The 19873-nt window shown below is 46.3% G+C and overlaps 9 protein-coding genes across 9 annotated transcripts; 6 read left to right on the top strand and 3 right to left on the bottom strand.

Moving 5' to 3' along the window:
- The first annotated feature begins 310 nt into the window (after positions 1–310).
- On the top strand, positions 311–5381 carry AGABI2DRAFT_193606 (NAD-specific glutamate dehydrogenase). Its single transcript, XM_006462404.1, has 16 exons — positions 311–1384; positions 1443–1723; positions 1860–2219; positions 2267–2322; positions 2382–2573; positions 2627–2814; positions 2863–2930; positions 2987–3118; positions 3168–3371; positions 3426–3585; positions 3637–3769; positions 3829–4041; positions 4097–4294; positions 4350–4604; positions 4657–5084; positions 5155–5381. The coding sequence occupies exons 1-16, from the start codon at positions 1232–1234 to the stop codon at positions 5221–5223; spliced, it is 3090 nt and encodes a 1029-aa protein (XP_006462467.1). The 5' UTR covers positions 311–1231; the 3' UTR covers positions 5224–5381.
- A 107-nt stretch (positions 5382–5488) lies between these two features.
- Positions 5489–7687, top strand: AGABI2DRAFT_223797 (hypothetical protein). The gene is made up of 12 exons (XM_006462405.1): positions 5489–5632; positions 5782–5857; positions 5931–5946; positions 6021–6112; positions 6181–6434; positions 6642–6726; positions 6832–6938; positions 7004–7010; positions 7107–7210; positions 7280–7308; positions 7367–7470; positions 7565–7687. The coding sequence occupies exons 1-12, from the start codon at positions 5562–5564 to the stop codon at positions 7673–7675; spliced, it is 1056 nt and encodes a 351-aa protein (XP_006462468.1). The 5' UTR covers positions 5489–5561; the 3' UTR covers positions 7676–7687.
- Positions 7688–8920: 1233 nt separating this feature from the next.
- AGABI2DRAFT_193607 (hypothetical protein) lies at positions 8921–9222 on the bottom strand. Its single transcript, XM_006462406.1, has one exon. It carries the CDS (start codon positions 9212–9214, stop codon positions 9008–9010), a length of 207 nt encoding a protein of 68 aa, XP_006462469.1. The 5' UTR covers positions 9215–9222; the 3' UTR covers positions 8921–9007.
- An 871-nt stretch (positions 9223–10093) lies between these two features.
- AGABI2DRAFT_206800 (hypothetical protein) lies at positions 10094–11764 on the top strand. Its single transcript, XM_006462407.1, has 5 exons — positions 10094–10412; positions 10493–10596; positions 10658–11333; positions 11395–11483; positions 11532–11764. The coding sequence occupies exons 1-5, from the start codon at positions 10274–10276 to the stop codon at positions 11640–11642; spliced, it is 1119 nt and encodes a 372-aa protein (XP_006462470.1). The 5' UTR covers positions 10094–10273; the 3' UTR covers positions 11643–11764.
- A 1191-nt stretch (positions 11765–12955) lies between these two features.
- On the top strand, positions 12956–15138 carry AGABI2DRAFT_206802 (hypothetical protein). Its single transcript, XM_006462408.1, has 12 exons — positions 12956–13212; positions 13278–13372; positions 13425–13516; positions 13586–13809; positions 13870–13954; positions 14005–14099; positions 14163–14169; positions 14233–14339; positions 14394–14422; positions 14471–14574; positions 14628–15043; positions 15098–15138. The coding sequence occupies exons 1-11, from the start codon at positions 13154–13156 to the stop codon at positions 14730–14732; spliced, it is 1002 nt and encodes a 333-aa protein (XP_006462471.1). The 5' UTR covers positions 12956–13153; the 3' UTR covers positions 14733–15043; positions 15098–15138.
- AGABI2DRAFT_72502 (hypothetical protein) lies at positions 14987–15339 on the bottom strand (the record flags this gene model as incomplete). The annotated part of the gene is made up of 3 exons (XM_006462409.1): positions 14987–15043; positions 15098–15244; positions 15307–15339. 3 exons carry the CDS (start codon positions 15337–15339, stop codon positions 14987–14989), a joined length of 237 nt encoding a protein of 78 aa, XP_006462472.1.
- A 146-nt stretch (positions 15340–15485) lies between these two features.
- Positions 15486–17626, bottom strand: AGABI2DRAFT_223809 (hypothetical protein). Its single transcript, XM_006462410.1, has 8 exons — positions 17362–17626; positions 17262–17311; positions 17110–17209; positions 16826–17050; positions 16279–16764; positions 16126–16223; positions 15713–16067; positions 15486–15661 (listed from the first exon to the last, which is right to left on the bottom strand). Exons 1-8 carry the CDS (start codon positions 17609–17611, stop codon positions 15519–15521), a joined length of 1707 nt encoding a protein of 568 aa, XP_006462473.1. The 5' UTR covers positions 17612–17626; the 3' UTR covers positions 15486–15518.
- A 388-nt stretch (positions 17627–18014) lies between these two features.
- AGABI2DRAFT_119332 (hypothetical protein) lies at positions 18015–18563 on the top strand (the record flags this gene model as incomplete). Its single annotated transcript, XM_006462411.1, has 2 exons — positions 18015–18282; positions 18349–18563. The coding sequence occupies 2 exons, from the start codon at positions 18015–18017 to the stop codon at positions 18561–18563; spliced, it is 483 nt and encodes a 160-aa protein (XP_006462474.1).
- A 995-nt stretch (positions 18564–19558) lies between these two features.
- Positions 19559–19840, top strand: AGABI2DRAFT_193611 (hypothetical protein; the record flags this gene model as incomplete). Its single annotated transcript, XM_006462412.1, has 1 exon — positions 19559–19840. A coding segment is annotated over one exon (282 nt), but the record flags the coding sequence as incomplete, so codon positions are not given.
- Between the last annotated feature and the right edge of the window lie 33 nt (positions 19841–19873).

Consider the following 19873-nt stretch of genomic DNA (forward strand, 5'->3'; position numbering starts at 1 on the left):
CATACCTTATCGCGACTAGAAAATTAAGTGTGCTTATCATGACTCGCTTTCATCATGAAATCGTTGCACCGAGTATATCTAATATTGTCGCGAAGGAGTTGATAAGGATGAGAAGCATAGATACAGTGGAACTTGACAGAAAGACACCTTATCGCCATCAGAAAAATGTTAGTTTGAGTGTTTGTCGTAGTCCCGCTCTCATCGTAGTCTGATTTTGCCACGGATAAGGTGATAAGCGTAAAGATGATCATTAGTCTCAACAGGTGATACGAAAAGGGCACCTGAAATGGGCGTTAGAGTGTGGCTAGTGGCCGAGATATGTCACTAGTGAGCAATTGCTCATATATAATAACCCTGTCTGCGACGTGAGCTTGCTGGATTCCTTTGTAACACTAACCCGGTACACATGGGCGAATGTATGGTGTACCATGCCCCGCTTGGATATGGCTATATCACATCAGGGCTGAGGGCGTAGGCGAACGGATGGTTTATCAAACCGTCATGTGTTCCCAAAAGCTGCGACGAAACTCTGCTCTTATTGGCGTACCGTTTTGCTTCTTGGGTCTCTTTTTCTCATCATCCTTACTTTTTGATTTTTTGTGCCTTTGCCGCTTAGCGTGTCTGGTCCAGAAGTAAGCGGTTCGACTGTAAGACGCGTTCAATGGTGCTTTCTGTTACAGAGTGCGAGGAAGTGGATTTTGTGCGTGAAGTGTGCTTGGCGCGAGCCCTGGTTTCGACTTGAGGTACGCGTAAGTAGATCCGGTACTTTCAGAAACTGCGGATGCAGGTTCGGAATGAGGAAGTAAAGGCACCAGTTACTGTTACGAGACGCGATCGTGAAGTTGTTTTCAGCGTGTGGTCGACGCCCACAGGATAATTGGAGGAGACGGAACATGTTGCAAGGTCCGTCCGGGAACAGCCATATCCGATGTCACGATGCAGCAATTTGGCCAAACACGGGGAGATGGGTGGAATGTTCAGAACATATGTTGTTTAATTCTGGAAGAGAAGCTGTAGCTAGCCAGCACGATGAAGGTAGAGACGCGACCCTGGAGTCATGTGTGTTGTAATCGTTTCTGGTGATGGTCCGCGTCCCAAGCGGAGATGGACCCTCCCATTCCAAAGTAACCAAGCGTAAACAGCTCTCGACATATATAAGGACCCGCCACTGCCTCCTCACTCCTCTCTTGTTATCCCCGCTCTCCTCTCGCAGCTATCTGCACCTAACATCATGTCTACTCCCGAGCCCGCATATGTAGCCAGACTCGGGCTCAACAGCAAGACCCCTTTGAACCTCGTTAAGAACATGCCTGGTTATACCACTCCTGTCTTCAAGGGCAAGGAGGAACAACGCGCGCTTGTCGAGGAAGAAGTCGCTAGCAAGGTCTGTGTAACATCAATCCAGTGGCGTATCAACCGATCGCTGATTTCCCCTTCTCCAGGGCTTTATTCCGCGCGAACTCGTCGCTGGCGAGGTCAACTGGTTCTACTCCAACCTCGGCATCGATGATACATACTTCCAGAATGAATCGCATGAAGTCATCTCTGATCATATCCTTGCCCTTTTCGGCGCAAAGATAATGGCGTACACCAAGCATGATCCGTCCACTCTTGTCATTGATCTCGAGAGGATCGATGAACGTGGCAACAGCGCGACCTTTATCCACAGTAGTGCCCCGGGTCTCACTTCAACCGAAGGACCTGGTGCAACTTGCGAGGCAAGGTGGGTGATCTTCATCTACGATGGGGGACCGGTATTTTTGTACAGTCGGCTCCCCATCATCGTCCTTTAGCGATGCATATATGCGACGTTGCCGATATCTCATATCCTTGAATGATATTAATTATCCGCCGCATAGAATCGATGAGCTATTTTTGGACCCTTCGACGCCTGAGAAAGCTTATCGTCTCGAGACCTTCCGTTCAGCCGGCTCTATCTCCGCCACCGCATCCCAACAACTGCGATGCTACTTCGTCACCAAATGCGACTTCCCCAAGACCAAGGCAGAGATTGTTCCAGGTCAAACAGAAATTCGCTCCGTCTCGGACTCCAACTTCCTCGAGAGGGCGACCAAGAACACACTTGATATTTACCAGAAAGTGATGTCTAATGTCGAGACTCGACACGGTCCCGTTATTGAGGTCTACGAAGTCGAGGGGACGCGTAAGAGGAGGCTGGTTATTGGGTACAAGATGGGCGCTACCTCTCGCTTCTTCAGGTAAACCCTTCTCGTCAACCCTTCTTTGCCCATTAAGTCCCCTCTAGCGCTTTGTCGAACCTGTACCACTTTTACTCTCTCTATTCAACGGGCAAATACGTGGGTGAGTCGCGTCTCAGCAACATCTTTGGGGATTAACTCGTTCTTACTTGGTGTCGATAGAACAATTCGCTAATGGAATCACCATTATCTCAATTTATCTGAACCCTTTGCCGAACTCTTCAGCACCTCCTATTGAGAACTCCATTTATCAGGTCATGAAGGAGGCATCATTGCTCTTCTGTCTTCCCGATAACCCTTTCTTCCTCCCCAAATCCGCGGAAAGCCATGCCGTCCAGGAGGCTACCTACGCCTGTGAGCTTCACTTCTGGTCTCCGTCTACGGATCTATGATTGATGTCCGATCAGATTGTGGCTGGGTCTTTGCTCAACACTTTTGCAATCGTCTCGGTCCTGCTTACTTGCAGCTCAAAAATGTATTGAATGAAAGTGATCCGACTCATGCTGAGGTCTTGAACAACATCAAACGGAGGTTCCGTGAGGAAACTTTCACTCGAGAGAGTATTGCCCAGGCTATTCATGCTTACCCGAACCTCGTATGTTCCTGAGATACCCACTGGCTTGTCAGCTCACGTTTTTGGCAGATCCGGTTGCTTTATGTCAATTTTGCCATGTCCCATTACCCCCAGAGTGCCGAGGCTTCCAAATTGGGGTCAGTCGCCTAACCACGACACAAACGGCGATCAAAACTGACCTAGTCTTGTACAGCCCCACGCTTTCCTATCAACGACTCCAGACCGTTCAGCCGTTGTCCGATGAAGAGCTCTATGACAAGATTCGTCGCAGCGTTCCCAACAAACAGGAACTCCAGGTTCTCGAGAGTTTCCTCATTTTCAACAAGTCAGTCTACTCTCCGTTTCTTGCGCTTGTTAGCTAATGTTCTACTCAGGCACGTCCTTAAGACCAACTTTTACCAATCGACCAAGGTCGCCCTTTCTTTCCGTCTCACGCCCGAATTTTTACCCGAAGTGGAATACCCCAAGACCCCTTTCGGAGTCTTCTTCGTGATCGGTAACGAGTTCCGTGGATTCCATATTCGCTTCCGCGATGTCGCTCGTGGAGGGATTCGTCTCGTCATGTCAAGGAACAGGGAGTAAGCATACATCCGTTTGTGGTGTCAAAGATGGCGCGCTAATTTGTGTGATAGGAACTATTCCATCAATCAGCGCATGTTATTCGACGAGAACTACAATCTCGCTTCAACTCAATCTCTCAAGAACAAAGATATCCCCGAGGGAGGCGCCAAGGGCACTATCTTGCCATCACTTGGCGCTCATCCAAGACGTTGCTTCGAGAAATACGTCGATGTAAGTGCGCTATCCTTTGACTGATACGTTGCTCACGTCCCTTGCCTTTAGGCTATCATCGATCTACTCATTCCCGGGCAAACCCCCGGCATTAAGGAGCCTCTTGTTGACCTGTTTGGGAAACCCGAAATTCTGTTCTTCGGTCCCGATGAAGGTACTGCTGAGATGATGGACTGGGCAGCCTGTATGTTGTAATTCCCTTGCCCTCCCGCTATCTACTAATCAGATGTATGTCCCACGTAGTGCATGCTCGGGATCGTGGTGCTGAGACGTGGTGGAAGTCGTTCACGACTGGAAAGACAGCAGCGACACTTGGCGGTGTTCCTCACGACACCTATGGAATGACTTCACGGTCCATCAGGCAATATGTGCTTGGTATCTACAGCAAATTGGGCCTCAGAGAAAAGGACATCACTAAGGTTCAAACTGGTGGTCCTGATGGGGATCTCGGCTCCAGTGAGTAAAAGATTGGTTCAACTTAGATGGACCGTTCAGCTAAACTATACACTAGATGAGATCCTTCTGTCATCGGACAAGACAGTTGCCATTATTGATGGTAGCGGCGTGCTGCACGACCCCGTCGGCATCAATCGTGCAGAGCTCATCAAGCTTGCCAAAGCTCGTTTAACCGTTGGCCACTTTGATGTGTCAAAGCTCAGCGAGAATGGCTATCTTGTCAAAGTTGAACAACATGATGTTAAATTGCCTTGTGAGTTTGATTGATGTCCGATGCGAGATGACCGTACTCAGATATCGAATGGTAGCCGGTGAAATTGTTCTCGATGGTACTGATTTCCGCAATACGGCTCACTTGAGGTTCAAGGCTGATCTATTCGTCCCATGTGGTGGTCGTCCTGAGTCGGTCAACATTTCCAATATGAATGCTCTCATTGATGAAGATGGCAAACCGTACTTCAAGTATGTTGTCGAAGGTGCCAATCTTTTCTTCACCCAACAAGCTCGCCTCCATCTCGAGAAGCGTAAAGTCGTTCTCTTTAAAGACTCGAGCACCAACAAGGGTATGTTAACGCACCGTTATGATAGATTAACGTTGCTGATCTAGAGCTTTAGGTGGTGTGACAAGTTCATCTTTGGAAGTATTGGCTGGGCTCGCATTGTCGACTGAGGAGTACACCAACCTCATGATCTTCAAGGATGGCAAGCCTTCGACTTTCTATCAGAACTACGTCAAGGACATTCAAGCTATCATCGTGGACAATGCTGCTGCCGAGTTCCAGTGCCTCTGGAAGGAACACACCCGTCTTGGTGAAACCAAACCTCGGACCCAAATCTCTGATGAACTCTCGAGCACCCTCAATAGTTTGCAAGCTGAATTGGAAGGCTCTGATTTGTTTGACGATGAACCCAGTCGCCGTGGTGTTATGCGCCGTGCCATTCCAAAGACTTTGGTCGATGAGATTGGTTTGGATACCCTTCTCAAGAGATTACCCGACGCGTATCAAAGGGCTTTGTTCTCGAGTTATGTTGCCGCTCATTTCGTAAGTCACATTGTTATATACCCTTTCGCGGTGTTTATTTATTAATATGTGTTCTTTGCGACTTGTGCAGATCTACAAGTATGGAGTGAATGCTTCGAGCGTGGACTTTTTCCATTTTGCGAAGGATCTCGCAAAATAGAGCATGACACAGTAGCATATGACAAAGGAAAATGAAAATCGGGTTTGTTGACATCTTCCCGGTAAATTCTGTCTTTTTAGTTTGGCATTGTTTAGCAATATATAGATAGAAGTACGCCATTTGGGACTCGAAAAATAAATTTCTTTCTCAGAATCGTGAATTTTCCTAGTTGGAGATGGGAGTTTCCCTGTTTTTCGCAAAGTGCTTGGCCATAATTAGCAATCTGGAACCAAAGGAGTCAATGTGATCTTTCTCCTTATCTGCCCATCACCATACATATTTACGACTGTGCTATAGAGGACTACTGGTCCCTTCGTCTGGACTTTCGACGACCTCTGATGTCAACGGCTCCTGATTCATTGCTCCGCGCTCGGGAGGTGGATGGTACTTTTGAGGATATACCTGTTATGTTAGTAGTGAGTTATATTTCCGGGTTGGTAAGGATGTAGTTTGAAGGAGATTGTGGTTTGGATTGTACATGTTCTCTGTCTGGAGAACTGTCTTTGCGTTTGACGCGATCTTATTCTAAGACTGAGCATGGATTGATGTCATTGACAGTGACTTCACAAATGCGACAGCAACCACGGAGAAGAGGAAAGAATTAGCCAATTTGATAAGAGATGCTAGTATTAATGTCAGTGATATCTTTTCGTCTTTGGATATGCGTTATTATCATACTCATGGTGTATTTTTTTTATGTCGTGTAGGTTGGGTTTTTCTACCGTTCGTTTTTGCTCTTTGTTTGCATGTTAAATCTGTGCCATGACGTGCTGATTGTCGATGTACACTCTACTTAGTCAAGAACCATGGAATATCGCAGGAGTTGATTGATAACGCTGTTGAAGCGGGGAAAAGGTTTTTTGCATTGCCAGAGGAGGAGAAAATGAAGGTACGCGACGTGTTGACCTGGACTAAATAACTCTTTGACTCTACCTCATTTCTTTATCATCTTCATAGTTGGACATTCATAAATCTCCAAACTACAAAGGTTACACCGCCGTGTTAGGAGAAAACACTAACGCAGAGGGTCAAGGCGATCTTCACGAGGGATTCGACATTGGTTGGGAAGAGACGGAATTCGAACTGAAACAACAAGATGGCAAGCAGCAAACAATGGCAGTTCGAGATTCGGGTGTTATGACTGGTGGAAATGTTTGGCCGTCGGATTCTGTCCAATTGAATGGATTCAAGGAAGCTGTTTTGGCATATTAGTACGTTGACGGTGAATCCCCCCCTTCATCATTGCTAATGTAACTTTTTTTTCGCCGGTCATTGTTGCTGTCGTTTCATTGATTTCCGCACTTTCTGATGTATCGGCGTCATGTTACCGTTGGTATCCGCTTCTCTACATCTTTGCAATTGGGCTTGGGACGCCACTGTCGTTTTCTTCCTGTGGCATCGGAATTTCGTTGACACAGTCATGCAGCGTTAAATTTTGGGAAGTTGCTTTTTCCGCTATTCGCTTTGGCTTTGAATCTTCCGGAGACGTTTTTTGATGACAAGGTAAATGCTGGCTTGCTGCCTGTCAATTGTCTTTCTACACTGTGTTTCGGATCTCTATCCATAACCGCTTTGTTAACTTGGATTACTGATCTGCTTGTTTTGTAGACGACGAAGCCCGCTGCGATAATGCGCATATTGCATTACCCCACTCAATCGCCTACGAAATTAGATCCTGTGGACGATCGTCAAATTGGTATCGGTTCCCATACTGAGTAAGTGTAACTGAACCTCTCGATCAGTCATTTCGGTGGGGTCACTGATCATCTGAGTGCCTTAGCTACGAGGTGGGTTCTTCAGTGCTAAGTCCTGCTAGAGAACGTCGACAGTTTCCGTGGTTGTCCCTTCCGGTTATTCAACTCTGCTTAATCTCGGACTTGTAGTGTTTTACTATCTTGTGGCAAGATCTCGTTGGTGGGCTTCAAGTGCAAAATACTTCTGGGAAATGGGTCGATGCCGTTCCTATCGATGGTACGGTTGTAGTTAAGTGAGTTGTTCTGTAAATCTAGCTTTGATGAATTCTTACCAGTGATCTACCCCTTGATTGTTGAAATAGCCTTGGAGACCAATTTGCCCGATGGACAAGTGAGCAACGAGGTTTCCTATTACGCGAGTCGTTATCGCTCCAATATTTGCCCTTTAGATGATGTCTTCACATCAACAGTTCACCGCGTGATCAACCGCTCTGGGCTCGAGCGGTATTCGATTCCAGTCTTCTTTGGTTCTGATTATGACGTCCTTCTAGAGGTCAGTGAAATGAAATCATCTTCGCTTCATCAAGGTCATTTTTGACTGTGTGATGATATTGACTAATTTTTCTTCTCTCTCATCTTCATACCAGCCAATCGCGACGTGCGTGTCCCCGGAGACTCCAGCGAAGTATGAAGTGGTGACTGCGGGGGAGTATGTTAAATCCAGATTGGAAGCCACCTATGCACATTCTGCGAATTGATTCCTTTATTGCTTCCGTTGCGCGTGAAAGATGACGAGCTCATAATGACATCAGTCGTCATTTTCCTGATCTGTACGCATCAGAACTTCGTTTGGGATCCCACAAACACGACTGAAGCCAAGTAAAGCGATAAATACCTCCAACAGAAGAATCGTGCATGTTCCATAGTCTGGATGTGGCACTAGGTGGCAATACCCTGGTTTTCCCTTCGGGCTGCCGGCTCCCATAAAGTTCCGGGGAGAGGTCTGTCTATATATATAACGTCATCGAAACCTCCAATGTCTTCTGAATATCAATGCAGGGTTTTTAAACATGCACATGGTGATGTTCAAAACATCTATCAAAATGGATTCTGATACCCTGGTTTTTCTTCATGTTCTCCATAACACAGCCATAACAAGCCCTTTTGTTAAGGTTCTCTGATATCAGAGGCCGGAAAGCCGGAGAAGATCAGGCGAAGGGGCAGCAGCGGTAGTTCGGCGGTGGTTTCCGAAGCTTCCTGAGACTTGAGCGCTTGAGCCAGGGTTTGAGTGAGAAGCTCTAATATGTTCATGCCGTTACTTTTAAGATTGAACCAATATTGAAGCAATAGATTGTTCAAGTGGCGGCGTCGTTCGGTGGAATGAATTAGGCTCAACTATTTCCAGCCTACTAGAGCCGCATTCAAGCACATTAGGTTAGGATCTTTCCGAAGATTCGAATTTGAGGAGAATACTTGCTCTTTTCCCTCGCGTTTTTTTATTAGATTATTTTGGACTGCCCGTATAGACAATTTTTGCTTCGTAATCTTAGTAGAGATGTCAGAAAATTCTGTCCCGAAAGGAAGGCCGTCCCAGTCTTGTTTTTTATTTATTTTTTATTTTGTCGAATTCTCCTGCAGCATTGAAATCAATCTCTCGAAGCATGATATTTTTGATTTGTCAATCAATGTGACCCCCGAATACCAAGGGCGTAAAGTGCTGTTACATAATAGAAGAGACGGAATGGAGAAATCTACCACACTGGGCAGCACTCACGCCGAAGGGTTATCCTTGACCCAAGTTTTGTTTTCAAAAGGAGCATGGCATGGATCTAGCGGATGGAGTTTTCCGAAAAAAACTAACTAACCTTAAATGTAAATGGGGGCGCGATAAGCGTTTGAGCCATGATACAGGTGGTTAGTTTTTCGTGGTCAACGAATCGGTCCACGGAGAACGAATTGAATGTCGCCTCGGACGAAGAGCAAGATGGGACAGTGAGACGCTGCCGCGAACGTTTAAGCCTCTCCTTCCGACTCTTTATTACCTTCAGTTTCCAAAGGAAATCGATTATGCACATTGATAGCGGTCATCTTCACTTATATGGAATTGTCATAGCTCGACCCTCAAACTTGATGGAGAGAAAGAGGGGACAGCCCGGACCTTGTGGATACACTCGTGGCGCAGAGTCACCCTGGGTGTCAATCGGGTATAATACCGGATGGATTTGCTCGGGGCGGTCGACCGCGTGTCTTGTTTCGACGTTTGGGGTGATTTGGGCATGTCGTTTGACGACAGTCATAGTTTAACAGGTCGGGCGGAATGGCTAGCGCCTGAAACTCCACTTCCGTCTGGTGATATTGATATGGTTTTGACGTTTGAAGTGGGTATGGACAAACAATCCATCAGGGATCCAACTTTTGCTCCAAGGAGAGCAGGGGTGGCAGGACGCGACAATGTCTGATCCGGCAACCAACCGATTTTCCCGTATTTCTTCAGACGTGTCGGACTACCGGCCTCGGGCATGTAGGACGAAGATTTATTATCTGCTCAATGCTCAGAAAACGATCGGGCTAACCACTCAATCCGGTTGATTTCAGCTTCTCCGAGCGGACAGCTCTCGATTAGTCAGGATGATAGAGGGGTTTTCGGGGGACCCACAGCGGGCCATAAGCTTGGCACGCGTGTCAAAATCAACGGAGACACAAGAGCCTGCTATGTAGAGCAGGCGGAGGTGGTGTATCGAGTCGCCCTGATCCTCTTGTCGTTTACTACCACTCCCTGCGTCAATCGCCGCAAGCCAGATTAGGAAAAGCACGGTATCAACGCATCAAATACTGTCGCCCCACAGCGCTTTGCGGGGTCCCGACGTCGACACGCGTCCAGTGCCGAAGTGATCATTGTATCTGAATCCCAGGGACACAAAAGAAAATGTATGGGGTCGGTCGGCTCGGGATCCTCCAGACTCCGTTGCCGTGGCATTGCTGTATATTGACCATACAACAGCGGACGATATCGATCTGGTCTCGTGGCTCTTTCGCCGGCGGAACAGGAACAATGCATCACTCTGAGACACCTGTAATGAATTCTTTCACAGGCAGAGCGGCCCCTTCTCGTTCCTGGTTCGTGCTATAAAGGTCTTTGGATTCTACTCATTCCTGTTCTGGTTCTCCTTCGCGCCTCTCAATTCGCATCAACGCTCTTGACCTCATAGTATTAATTTCCTCTACCCCCGTATCCTCCCCGACCCCAGGATAAAGCCTTCAAGTAGTCAGGTCTCGCGCAACGCCCTCCAAATCTGGCGACTTGTGGTTCTCGGCTACTGGTCAACCGTTACTCTCCCTGAGCACTATACATCCCGATGGCTTCGAAGGATAGTTTGCTGGATCCAGATCCCGTAGCTTCCGGATCTTGTCCTTCGACGTCGAATTTCAGGTTTAATCCTATGAGGCTCTTCAACGTAGAGGGACTTATAACAGTAATAACCGGTGGAGGAAGTGGTAAGTAATGTTCCTACGATGTGATCGCAGTCTTGCAGTGGCGGAATTCTGAACAGAATTGATGACTATGCTACTTATAGGAATTGGGCTAATAATGGCTACTGCCCTTGAAAACAATGGTGCTACTGTATACATTGTAGGACGGAGGCGCCAAGTGTTGGTAAAAGCAGCGGCGGAAAACAGTGTACGCAACCACTTTTGTTCTTGGCAATCGCCATGTCTAGAGATGACCTCACACCATCCAGAGGTTTGGCAAAATCATCCCTTTGGAAGGGGACATCACCAGCAAGGAAAGCCTACTCTCCATTGTCGAGGTTGTGAAAGCTAGACACGGGTATATCGACCTACTCATAAACAATGCGGGGGTTGCTCGAAATTTCTACCAGCATCCCCTCCCGACCCCAGCCACATCTTCTTCGCTAGATCCGCCCTCCCCGCCATCGTCCCCCATGCCCAACTATGAGAAGTCAGCACCCAGCATTAAAGCGTTCCAAAAGGCGTTGTGGGATATTGGAACGATGGAGGAATGGGAGGAATCTTTCAGGACAAATTCTATCGCGGTTTACTACACAACCGTTGCGTTCCTGGAGCTTCTGCATCGGGGGAATGTCAGAAAGCTAAGACTCGAGCGCGGCCCCTCGCCGACAATATCAAGATCTAATTCCGGTACGGACACGCCATCTGATTCAATACCGGCATCGGGAATAGCTACGGGAGAGTCATTCGGGGGTCGTCCATATCACTCATCGCAGGTGATATCTGTCTCGAGTAGTGGGGGATTCAGGACGGATCATAAGGTGCTTTCCCCTTCTTACACACTCTCCAAAGCTGCTTGCACCCATCTGGGGAAGCTCATGGCGAACCTGCTAGCTTCGTGGGGCATCAGGAGCAATGTTTTAGCACCAGGTGTTTGGCCGACTGGTGAGTTTTATCTTTTCTTTTTTCTTTTCAGTCGAGCTTCTTGTTGATAGTTATCGCATAGATATGACTACTCAACCGACACCCGATGTAACTTTGAGCCCTTCACAACTTGCTAGTGTCGTTCCCCTCAAAAGGGTCGGAACTGACGAAGTAGGTTTCATTGGTTTCTAACTACAGTACTTTCTAACTCTTAATCAGGATATGGCCGGAACCATCCTATACATGGCGAGCCCTGCCGGAGCCTATGTGGATGGATCTGTTTGGCTAGTGGACGGTGGCCGCGTGGCCGGTTTAACAAGCCAATACTAAAACGCTCTTCGCGGAAAGCAACTTCTTACCCGAATTTGGCAATATCGCTGGTCTCTCGCAATTTCGCTCTTCACAAACTATATGCTTTCAGTGCGCTAGATCTTTATAATCTTTTTTTTTTTTTGCTTTCACGTCTTTCCATGATGTTTGTACCTTATAGTCTATTTTTTTTTTATGATTTGCCACGTGGACGACTGCACGGAATGGTAGAAATGTATGATAATACTTTTATCTTTGTTATTGCTTTCGAATTGCTATACTATTGAATGAATTTTGATTTTGACGCTTCTCATCTGACAATTACTTGTATGTCCGGTCTGAGGCTTGAAAAGTTGAATACCCTTGAAACTTTGTTTTTTTTTTTTTTGAAATTAGCCATACATATCCGATCGATGTAAGTGGCTGTGACATTCATCTATTAGCAAGATCTCATAAGCAGTCCGAGGACTGTATTGAGTTTCTAACTTTCAAGATTAAGCCTGTAGTAGTTTATTTCAGTGTTGAGTTTTTGACTTTCACCTAATCATTCCGAGTCGTCGTTAGTTTTCGACCCCGCGGAGAAGATGTTAGCATTGACGAGCAATTCTCTAGTATGTAGTACTAATAGGCCCCCTTCGGGATCTTTACTCATTTAACATTGTTGGCATATTGTATGAAAGCCGAGGACACATAATCATGCGGTTTTTCAAAAATAGATCTAGATTAGTGCGGTTGATCGAGACTTATATGCGTTAAATTTATGATTTTCCAATGAGCACGATGGCTGCTAAAGCTGGCTAACTTAGTTGACCAGTTGACCTCAGCTCGAAGGATCCTATTGATCGGGCTGTGCACCCTGGGACACCCTTTAATAACCGTACCAGCCTGTGATTTTGAACTTATCTCATGCAACATTTGTGGAAACTAGAGACAGTTACAAGATTAAATAGTTTACCCGCCAGGAATCTGGATTGACTACTTAGTAGGAGCGGTAGGGAACGTTCTACAACCCAAATGCACTGTCCTGGACTTTTTCCTTCCTGTACATAGTAGATGTGAGAATAAATCCTATACTTAGTTCAATTTAATTCTTTGGCTATTTTTTGTTTTTACTTTGAGAAAAAACTAGTTTCTGATAGAAATTCATATCCAGATTATGACAGATCCTCTCGCGAAGCCCCGATTTCGTAGTCTGTTTTCTGGCATTCGGACCGGATTTTTCCAGGACTATGTTATGTACTATGTTAAGCGCATTTTTCTACCGTCCATTCGCAAGGAAAATTGATATCAATTTTGGACGCCATCCACTTATTATCTCAGGCTCGAAGTGTTGTCTCCACGAAGGTTCAATTTATTCCACCGACTCAATACTTAGAGTCCAAATCCTCTAACTTTTGAACATTAAAACATCGTTCACTGTGTGGGTCGAAATAGGCACCGGGACCACGTGAAGTGACGGTGACGATGAGTGCCCTGCACTGTGGAGGACTCCCCGCCTTTCACTTCACACATAATCACTGACTGCTCGAACCATGAATCTCGTGGAGAGTGAACTCGAAAAGAACATGGCCTTCCAGGAAGTACCAGTCATGTACGGTACATTCATCTATCCACCTTAAAATATGTAACATTTTCACTGAGATATTTAACTCGCAGTGATCTCCAAAATATAAACTCTGAAAACCCAGCTCAGCGTGTGGATCTGGCACAGGTGGTTAAGGATGCCTGTATGCGGGTCGGGTTTTTCTACGGTAGGTCATATTCATCTAAACAGTGATCCTCGACTGTCATCTTCCTCCGTAGTCAAGAATCATGAGATACCTGAAACAGTCATCGACAACACCCTCGCAGCTGCAAAGAATTTCTTCGATTTACCACTAGAGAAAAAGATGATCGTCAGTCCCAATCAATTTGCCCAAACCGTAAGATATAAATGTTAATATGGCAGATCGTCGCTCTATCAGATAGATCATAAAAAATCATCCAACTTCAAAGGATATACACCTTTGTTGAGTGGTAATAATAACCCTGATGGTGCTGGCGATGTACAAGAAGGTTTTGAATTTGGGTGGGAACCTATGCAGGGAAGTAGCAAAGCAAGACTTGAAGATGGCATAATGGCGGGCGCGAACATCTGGCCTTCTGAAAATGATGTACCAGGGTTTCGAAATGCTGCATTACAATACTAGTACGTGCATACTCTTGCATGATAATATCGTAAGTGTTGAAATTCTAACGAGGCACACAGTCACGCCGCCACAACATTAGGGAAGTCGCTCTTTCCGCTGTTCGCATTAGCTTTGGGTCTTCCGGAAACATTCTTCGACGATAAGGTGGAATCCGTGCTTTGTACGATGCGACTACTAATTCATTCTTGGCCTAGACGCAAAATTCGGCGGCTTTGATGAAGCTCCTCCACTATCCACCGCAAAGCGGACCGGTCGACGAACGAACTATCGGAATCGGGGCCCATACTGAGTAAGCTGCATAGTTCTTTCTTGAGTTTGACAATCTGAGTTTTTTCTGGTGTCGATTTTGAAGCTGGGAAGTGAGTCAAAAAATCGGATACGCAAGGTCTTTATCAACTAGATTGGATCTTTTTTTACGACAGTGTTTCACCATCCTCTGGCAAGAACCTGGTAAACAAGCGTTACAAGTGTTGAATGCTGAGAATCAATGGGTTAACGCACCTCCAATCCCGGGAACACTGGTGATCAAGTAAGAATAAATATCTCCACCTCAGTACCTTAGTACCGATCTTTTGGCTGGCAGTCTTGGAGACCAATTCGCACGATGGACCAGTAAGTGTGCTTCACGCATTACAGCCTTGCCTCATGGAGACATCACAGACGGTATCTTCAAGTCGACCGTGCATCGTGCAATAAACAGAAGTGGTGTTCGCCGTTTTTCCATTCCATTGTTCTTTGGGGCAGATTACAATGTACGGCTTGACGTGAGTCATAATTAGCCGCTTGCTATCGGATTTCGCTGATGTCCCTTCCAAAGCCGATCCCGGGATGTGTTTCTACCGAACGTCCACTCAAATACGAGATTATGACAGCTGGTGAATATGTTAAATCGCGCCTGCAGGCAACCTATAGTGGTCATTGAGGAATACTTGTGCTATCGGGCACTCTTGTTATCCAGCCATTGTAAGACTTTGAATTACGTGTATCAGGACATTTACCAGGTAGTGGTCACCTAGTCTGATTATATTCAATAACAGATTAGAAATACAATCTAACAAGGCCCTGATCAACCTAGTTCCTGAGTGGATTTGATAGCGAACGCACTTTGGTTGCCCTCAGAGCACAAGGAAAACTATAGAACACTGTATCAAACCCCTCCGCAGACAGACATAGAGATCAAGGCCGTATAGCTTCTAGTGTTTCCATCGACGTTACACTATTTCCACGTATGACCTGGAGAAGAGTCAGATGAGAGGAATTACGTTTTATACCAACAAGTCAACTTACGACCTGACCGATCGGATGCTTTTGGGCAGGGGTGGTTTCTTCAATGGCGTCATCGATGACAAGATTCAAGAAGAGATCATATCCACGAAGTGTCCCGCTGACTTTTCGACCACCCTGAAGGTGGACGAAGAGCTTTTTGTCCATATACTATAGACAAGAGCAAAGGTTTAAACGTCAAACTGTAGAGCGCTCATCAAATGTGATCTTACCTTCTTGAGTTCGGGTTGAGATGCTTTCGACATGGTAGTGGATAACAACACCGATTCAACTAAAACGACTGAAAAACGCTCATAGTAATCACGTGATATACTGTCACAGCGCGTCACCCTGCATACCCGCAATGCAGCTGATACACTTGACATCGTTGCTGCCTTTCAATGTTCGAGTTATCAACATGCAATCAAACTTGTAAACCTAACTACTATCGAACTGTGTACTTTCGGACAACCGGCTCTGTTGCCGGCGTTTCTGCGTTCAGTTTGACTGCATAATGAATTTCCACGTCCAGCTCTCGTGAATTGTTCTCTCTTTTACGAAGCCAGAATGATCCTGTCACAGTAGAATCTACTCCATAAATTAGCTCACTGCCTACAGATATGTTCCCAGTGAACGCACCTCCTACGACGGTAATGGGTTCAGGGAGCATAAATATTGTCTGCTTCCAATGCGTCGGCATACTCTGAGGGCCAGTGCTGAAACTGTCAGTATCCTCTCTATCCGGGCCCAAACTCTGCCTCCGCTTCTGAGCGGATTTTCCTCCTACTGGCCAAATCTCCGCAAGGACGGGATCTCCCTTTTGAATGAACTTGACTTCAGTCTCGGGCGATATGGGTTGCCCCAAGCGGTTGAAAAAGGTGTCAAAGTAAAGCACGAAAGAGTTGATTTTTGTTCGTTTATCCACCGTGGATTTGAGAATGAAGTCAGTTTCGAACTCGAGTTGTCGAATGGTGATCTCCCCAAGGACAAGGTCCTGCGGAGTATGTTAATTGCAAGGCGAAAGGGGCATCGACGAGCTATCATAAACCGACCTTCACGGCGTATGGATCACTTGCCAGAGTCTCGGGGCCGACAACATCTACAATCGCCTCATCGCATAGACCTTTAGACATTTCAGACAGATCAAATCCTAATATTCAGATATATCAATCTCGCATGGGCATTTCCTATTATTGCGGGCTCACCATATACGTCATCCCAGAAGCCAATACGATCTTTATATATCTCTCTTGCATCGCAGAGTGCAATCATCATTTTGCATTGACTCGGGGCCATAACACCACCGGCGCGAAGGAACCGATCCCGAGCGACCAGGACTGAATCAAGCATGGACTCGTAGAGCAACGCATAACCCATCCACTCGGATATGATAATATCCACTTGCGAAATACCATCCGGTAGTACAACGTTTTCAACCTTCCCTTGGATTACTGTAATGGTATCCTCAAAATCATTGGCCTTGACAATCTTTTTAGCTTTCTCGGCAATTTCGCTAGCATCTACTGCAATTACGCGTTTGGCCCCACTTCTTGCGGCGAAGAGGGATAGAATTCCGGTGCCACATCCTACGTCGAGAACTATTGCGTCTCGAAACAGGTTGGGATTTTTTAAAATGAAATGCGCGTATGAAGAGGTTCGCACTTGGTCCTGAATCATAACCGCATGTATATCTGAGGGTGGATTAAACAATACATTAACAACTTTAATAGCATTTTTGTTCTGGTGGCGCACCATTCTCGGCGTAGCTATCGAAATAATGTTTGTCGTCATCGCGAACCGTCTGTGAGGGGCCCGCCTCCTCAGTGGTGGGTAGGTCGAGCCTTTGCTTGACGTAATTTCTGTGTTCTAGAAGACTTTGTTGAGCCAAGGCCAAGTCATTCTCGAGCATTTGGATTTTCTTCTCAAGGTTCCCATCCAACGCATCATCGTCGGACCAGTCATCCGATAACAAAACCTCTGAAAAATTTCTTCAGACAATCTACATCGGTCGAGATTTTCGAGTGGCCGAGACTCACGCAAAAGCCCATCATTTTCTAGAACTGGTACCAAATACTCATCAGAAGAAAACCAGGGTTCTTGTCCAGTCAACTCCAATGCTTTTTGTGCTGAAAATTTCTACGATTTGATGTGAGGTCATACTCCCTGAACTTCTCAAACCGCAGCATACATTTTTCCTGAGGAAGTTGACCAATCGAACGCGTTTATGGAAATCGAGCCCTGTATTCTCAATTTGTGTGAACTGCGGAAAGAAATATTGGTTGGCGCACCTAACACACTGCACACCTGGTCAAGATCGAAACCAAATTTTTCCTTGTCATATGCCAAAGCTTCTGCTGCGCTAGGAAGCTTAGCGTCATCAAATAAAGAAGGGCATTCCTGTTTTTCATGCGAGTCGGAGCCCCAGTCATCCCAATTTTGATCGTCGTCGTCTCCCGTGGAAGATGAACATGTTGAGCAATCATCTTCTTTTCTTCCGAGATCCTGTGTAGGTTTGGCGTCTGTGGGTGTGTTGCTCATGGTAGAGCGCGGGCACGACGCGGAATGATTTCCATCGAGTAGCAATCTTGGTTTGATCGTACCTATGCCGCGCCCACGTGATGCAGTAGATAAGATACCGATTCAGGATTTAGTCGAGTACAGTCGTAAATGCCGGACGTATATCACGCGGTACACCCCACTTAAGTCGAGTCAGAATACAAGCAAGTTCCGAAAACATAGGATATTCTGCTGACTCGTCTCATTGCCGTCTCATTGCCTTCTTTCGTGAAATAATTGGCAAACACTGCCTGTAAAAGTAATGGGCATGTAGGAACGAGTCAGAAGGTTCAAATCTTCGAAATAGGTCCCCTGTAAAAGGCGACTAGAGGTATATAAGAGAGAGGAATCAGAGCCTTGTTCTATATACACGAACCCCGACGACATGGATCAGAACAAGTCCAATAATTCCAATAATTCCAACAGAGATAGCCACGACGCGGATACCAGTGCCACTCTTTCCACTGATTCTTTGCTTTCTACGAATACTACTTCCTCCACTGTAAATCCACTCTCCAGCGGTAATCCTCCGCCTAAAGATTATTCCGCTGCGCTGTCTATTTTACAATCTCGTTATGGGACAGGTGGTTATGGTGTTCCGACACCTAAACCCAAACCGTCTGATAAAATTCAGAAGTTGAATGCGGTTCAAGGTAACCCCGATGCCGTATTTTGCAATCTATTGTTAACGAAAAAAATGTACATATATTTAACTACAGAGTCGACCGTTCAAGGAGGCTCTCAATTGACTTTAGTTTCAACTTCATCGGTCCCAAATTCCAGTACTTCTGAGGGGACAAGCACTACTGCTGGAAGTTCGAGTACAGTGAATGCTGCCAGTGGCAGTGATTCTCAGTCCCAGAAACCGAGAAGAAAGATTGGAATAGCGTCATTGTTCAAAGGTGGAAACACCCCCGCAACAATTAAAAGTTAACCACTGATTTTATCTCTGCTTTTGTAGGCAAAGGGAAGGATAAAAAACAGTAATACGTTTCACTATAATCATACCGTATTATGCTTGGTTTTCTTCTTCCTTTCTTTTTTTGTTACAAATAGAAGTCTCGCGTTACGGTTACTTGTATCTGATGATAGAATCTCGTTAAATTATGACTCGAGTCAATACATTTACTCAATACCCTTAACAATGCGTTCTTTCAACCGGTGACCATGACGCCAAGAGTTTTTTCATAAATATACCGTTGGTGGTAACTTACTCCCGACTGACCGAGAGTTGGGACCCACGCTCCCTGGCCCGCCCTCTGCATGCGCCACAGTCGAGCTGCGGAACAAGGGTAGCCGGCTGGCTGCGGTGATCATTTCGGAAGCGCCCGAGCTGCGGCCCTAACCTGTAAGTGTCTGCAAGTAAGTTATCTGTGTTCCAAAAATAGACTACACAAGTTCGCAAGAATTGAAACTTGCCAAAGGTGCGACGACCGCAGTACTCACTTCTCCACCCCGCGTATTATTAATGGTCATGACGGAATGAGTCATCGCAATGGCACTTGTGGGGGCAGGAGATTGGTGGGAGATTAATGCCTGCGCGAGGTCAGCAGATCCTGATCAACGGAAGACGCGTAAGCAACTAAGGACGCGTAAAATGAGAAGAGACGCGCAAGCAAGAAAGGAGACGTAGGGGCGCACATAAAAAGGGGTCGCAGAAAAATAATTCAACAAAGAGACTCACCCATCTCTCAGACATCCTTTCAACGAAAGACTACGGACTTACCTAGTGAGCATATTCGCACTCGAGTGCTTTTGTCACCGAGGTTGACGCTGTTATTGTTCATAGGCTATGGACTCTTCCAACAACGTCAACAAGTCTGTCTCTACCAACAAGGCCCCTGGCTATACTAAGACAGTCATCGGGAAAGATATGTCCAGTAAGTGTCGATCAACCATCAGATTATTTCTTTCCAACACATTCGCAGGCAAGACGGCGTCGCAACCAGCGAAGACATCGCCGAAGATGTCGCCGGAACCATCGAAGACATCCTCAGACCCAGAGAAGACATCGACAGCCCCGGCAAATGCGTCGTCGGCATCGCCGACTTCTGCGCAGAACCAATCAGGCAACGGCTCACAAGATCCAAACCCTATGTCTTCCACTGGCTTCGCACGAAAGGCGAAGAAAGATGGATTGGCCTTTACATCGCCCGTGCGCCCCACGTTCTAATCGGCGTCGGGCTCAGACCGAGGTTCTGGGTTGAGGGTGTTTTGTACTTCCCACAACTGTTAATAGTTTCG

The sequence above is a fragment of the Agaricus bisporus genome, assembly GCF_000300575.1.
Source record: "Agaricus bisporus var. bisporus H97 unplaced genomic scaffold AGABI2scaffold_7, whole genome shotgun sequence".
Classification (NCBI taxonomy): domain Eukaryota; kingdom Fungi; phylum Basidiomycota; class Agaricomycetes; order Agaricales; family Agaricaceae; genus Agaricus; species Agaricus bisporus.